Source organism: Pterocles gutturalis, unplaced genomic scaffold (genome assembly GCF_000699245.1).
Source record: "Pterocles gutturalis isolate BGI_N339 unplaced genomic scaffold, ASM69924v1 scaffold18602, whole genome shotgun sequence".
Taxonomy (NCBI): Eukaryota; Metazoa; Chordata; class Aves; order Pterocliformes; family Pteroclidae; genus Pterocles; species Pterocles gutturalis.
Window position 1 is genome coordinate 4,545 of NW_010110589.1, and position 4,699 is coordinate 9,243.

The 4,699-nt window shown below is 44.5% G+C and overlaps 1 protein-coding gene across 1 annotated transcript; it reads right to left on the reverse strand.

Moving 5' to 3' along the window:
* Positions 1-1,810: 1,810 nt before the first annotated feature.
* On the reverse strand, positions 1,811-4,634 carry WDR77 (WD repeat domain 77; the record flags this gene model as incomplete). The annotated part of the gene is made up of 7 exons (XM_010073451.1): positions 1,811-2,216; positions 2,427-2,495; positions 2,952-3,060; positions 3,164-3,235; positions 3,501-3,555; positions 3,944-4,014; positions 4,585-4,634. Coding segments are annotated over 7 exons (586 nt in total), but the record flags the coding sequence as incomplete, so codon positions are not given.
* Positions 4,635-4,699: the final 65 nt, after the last annotated feature.

A 4,699-nucleotide genomic window follows, 5' to 3' on the forward strand; every position in this document is an offset into this window, starting at 1 on the left:
AAAAAAAAAAAACCCAAAACCAAAATATATCAGCAAAGACCTGTTGTCCATGTAGGCTTCACCTTCCCCCACTGTGCTTTTTGCCATGGATCGTTGTGTTTTGCTCACAGGGTGGCCATGTGAGGAACCTAATACGTGGTTTAATACTTGACATTTGAAACTTTCCTTTTTAGCTACGCACAATGGAAACCCTACTTCAGGTTTTGGAAAGAAAAGGTTCCTGAAAACAAGCAGGACTTACAGCCTGCCTCGTGCTAGCGCTGGAGTCATGGTACCCTAGCACTGAACAGCAAGATGGTGCGCATTGATTTAAGAACTGTTTTAATTTCAGGGACTGAAACCACAACTTCACTTGCACTGTGTGAAGATCTCAGCTGGCTCTTCAGTACTACAGAAGTGGCCCAGTGAAACTTAGGCCCGGTTACAAATGGAACTAGGATTTATTTAAAAAAACCTGTCTTCTGCTTTTTCCAAGGCGCATCTTTCACAAACAGCACAAGACCTGTTTCAGTTTTCATACACCACCAGAGGTCTGTAACAGGTAAGTTTTTTGGTTGTTCGAGGAAACTCGTCAGTTTTCATAGTCATTTACCTTCTTGTCATACACTGCTCTAGATCAAGAACTTTGCTCTGTAAACACCTGTATGACATGGGAATTAGAAAAGCAGCAAAAAAGGCTTAAAAAGAGTATGAGAAAAGTCCAGAGCCTGGGAAACCTTAGTCTGCCTCAAAATTAATTGTGGGCTCTGCATAATTTCTATCAACTAAAACCAAAGTTTATGCACAGATAAGCCCACTGGAAGTGGCGCACGTGTCAGTGTTGCTATCATGCTACAGAACCAGGAGTAGCTTTCATTGCAATAGGATTTTTGGTTGCATTAGTCAGGACCTGCTTTATTCTGCCTGGGAAATATGAGGCCAGACCAAGCCATAGCTAGAGCAGCCGCAATGCATGCACAGCAATTATTTTTTTCAGTTAAATATGTTCCAGGGCAACAGTTTAGTCTGAAAAGTACGTGGTATATTACAAAAAACACCTCTCAGGATTATGTGGAGTCTGTTTTAGGGATTATTGGAGGACTTGGTCCCCTCAGTCTCCGGCACAAAAAGTCACTCAGCATGGGTGCATAGGGAGTCTCATTTATCACTAAGCAGAGTCTGTTTATAGGAGCAAGCAAATGAAAACTGAAGTCCTTAGTCCAGTTTTTCCCTTACACAAACGTCTGTTCACAGGTCTGATCTTTGAACAAGTTGTCTTCAGCACAGAGGAGGTGAAACACGGTGTCAAACAGCACAGCACTGCTGATTCCTCCTGGCTTTCAGCTTGCTCCAGGAACAGCCCCTTGGAGCTGGCCTCAGCTGCAGCCAGCGGTGAGCATCGCAGGTCCCAGTATGTCACCACGCGTCATGCACTGTCACAAAGGTGTTTAATTACAGGGAACAGCTGGGATCCTGACCATTCACACCAATACCCCTCAAGGGAGCGGAACTGCATGAACAGTGCTCACCACAGCATCCGCACCAGCAGACAGTGAAGCCCAACGCTCTGACCCACGTGCTGCATCAAGGCCAGCAGTGGAACCCTTCTAGTCTTTAAATGCTACCCTGCCTTTCCATCCTGTTGGAAGAACTGATTTAGTTGTCAAAGAACTTTACTCAGGGGTGAGACTCTCACACCCAGCTAACAAGAGGGGTTTTTTTAACCTCCCCAAAAGAATGTTTCTACCAATTCCACAGATGGTTTAGAGAACCTGAGGGAGGAACTGAGTCTCTTTAATTATACCTAATCCCCTGTCGCTCCATGTCTCCTCTGTGCCTGAAGTCAATTTTTTTCAGAGTAAAATACCAAAGCCTTATCACAGGTGAAGCCAGCTCCTGAGGAGAGGGTAAAGCCTGGTTTGTTACTAACTTATGCCTAATACAAAATTACTACAGGAACCGTCTTAGTCAGAAGCTTCAAGGCAGAGAACAGACCATACCCACCCCGGTTCACACATACCTCTGACTTCACCAGAATCAAATGTCAGAAAGGAATTTGGACCGTGAGTTTATAAAACTATTCTTTTACACAGTTGACTCCAGAAGCTTCACCAGTTGGAGTGGGGATAGTGTGATGTAAAACCTGATGATCCCATCCAACTGTCGTGAGCAAGGCATCGTCTGAAGGAGACCACGATAAGCCTTTCACAAAGTCTCGATGAGAACAGTTTCTGAACCTGGAAAACACGAACAGTCCATTAGCCATAAAGCACTGTCACTAGCAGTTTATAAGCTTGTGCGATTCCTAATTGCTAGTTAGGATGATGCTCCCCTATTTAAGGAGTGTTTTCATCTTCTCATTTCTACTCAGTATATGGATAATTAACTTAAAAGAGAAGTCAACAAGACAAAGAGCTACAGTAGTGAATACATTGTCTAGTACTTACACCTCTGAGAGGTCTGAGTCAAGAACAGCTACGGAACAGTCTTCACTGATTGAAGCCAGTAAAGGTGAACTAGAGGACAGAGATGAGGCCAGGGTTAGAACAATCAAACAAAAAAATGCTTCTTAGGGATAAACATGTGAAAAGCACGTGTCTTAGTGAGCCTGACCCAGGTACAGTGAATTAACACGCTACAAAAATTTTTTCATCATAATTTGGCAGGTTAGCAGCACAGTAAGCGAGTCTATTCTACTAGCATCAGAAAGCGAGCAATCCTTCTTCAAACAGAGGTGACTGTAAGGACAATCCCCACAGTGAGGGGGTCAGCAATTCTGAATACTGCAGAAGTGTTCTCATGTATATTCACACACTTCTTGTCGAAAGTGAGACATTGTTTGGTTTAATCTATTCTTCACTACAGATTTTCTTGATAAAAAGATCAAAACTAGCACTCTCGTAGGTTTTACTCTAAAAACAAATAAAGCTTTCAAGGATGTGTAGTCACTATGCCAGTGTATCAGACTGTACCTATGTGTAGAAAATGCAAATCCCGTGATACTTCGGACATGCACAGCAGAGCTGAGGGAAGAATCAGGATTCTTTGTGTCTACTAGTGCAACTGTTCCATTTTCATCACCTTGAAGAGAGGAAGGGAGAATGAGGTTATTAGCAAAATTGTCATGTGAAAAGAAAAACCTTGATTTGTCTGGTTAAAGCCAAATAATAAGGTCACTTCTTACCCAAAGCAAAGATGTCACTTTTCTGTGGATGCCACATGACTGAGGTAGGGAGGTGATTACAGGCACTGCAAACTGTGTGAAAACGGGGATGAACGGGAAGAGTCAGTACAAAGATGTTCCTGCAGTCTCTCAGCACTTCTACTGCACTAAGACAAATATTTAAAAGCTTATTATACTTCTGCAATAGGGTTAGACTTCCTTCGGTTTTAATAGGCTTCTCTGCCCGAACAGTCAGATTGATAGGTTTGAAGTTAGACATAGTGAAGTCAGGCATAAAATAATTTACTTCTTCCAACAAAAACTCATACACAAGCAGTGACGGCATACAGAAACATACCAATTCGAGTAGCTGGTTTGGGGCATCTGGTGTCCCAGAGTAAAGTTCTGTTGTCCTATAAATCCAAAGTAAATGAGAAAGATTTTCACAATTCCTCTGTAGCAGGGTGTTCACATAAACACAGACTCACTGCAGAACTGCTCCTAACCCACATTCAAACCCACACCACCTCTTCCTGTGTGTTAAAACGATGCTGCCATGAACTGCAAGTTAGCTCCTTCCGTCATCCCCAGGACAGACCTAGGAACTCCCGATTTCAACACAAACCTGTAGAAATCAGCTTAGTAAGCTCATTGGCAACTTATCAGACTGAAACGCTGAAATAACACAAGTATGCAGATTGTAATGCAATAGGTGGTTTCTCATTAAGTGCACTTAATTGTAAATAACTAAAGCGAAATCTCATTTATACTGAGTAGATTTAGACAGAGAGTGAGCTTTACCTCAGCACAGGACAGGAACACAGTGTCCTTACCAGGACAGGAAGCCACACATGTCACTGAACCGGAGTGAGCTACCAAAAGCACAAAAAGATAAAGAGCCTCAAAGATTGTATCCAACTTTCCCGCATATTCCCAAGGACCTCTGAAGGCACAGCAGCATAATAAAAAAATAGTTTACGTCTAGATACAGGGTAACTTCTACTCAGCACCAGCCAACTGCTTCCTCCCAAACTGATGAGCTGCCAAATCCACCCAGCGCCAGGGCAGTCAAACCCCTGGAACATCCATAAGCTTGAGGAAGCCTGTCCAGGCAGGAGGCCAGTTACAAAGGGCTGCGGGGGAGAGGATCAAACAAAATACAGCCCCTGCTGCACCTAGAGATCACAACGCTGCATCTCCAGAGATCGGCACCTCCAATGAGCCGTGGCTCAAAACAAATAGGGGTCAGGAGATCGCAGGATTGCGTGCAGGCAGAAGAAACATTTCAGTGCAGAAAAAATTGCCATGCAAGCCAATCTGAGCCTTGAAAGCCAATCTGAGCCTTAGAGCATTGCTTTTGTGGGGAAAAACGAACAACAGAGACGTGATGGTGCAGGACGCAGCCCAGCCCGCAGCCCCGGCCAGGCCAGTGTGGCACTCACCTCTGTAGGAGTGCAGCACCGTCTGCTGGGGCAGGTCCCAGACCTTCACGCTGTGGGCGAGAGCCAGGGGTCAGCACCCAGCACCCACGCCTGCGGGGGGCCAGCACCCAGCATC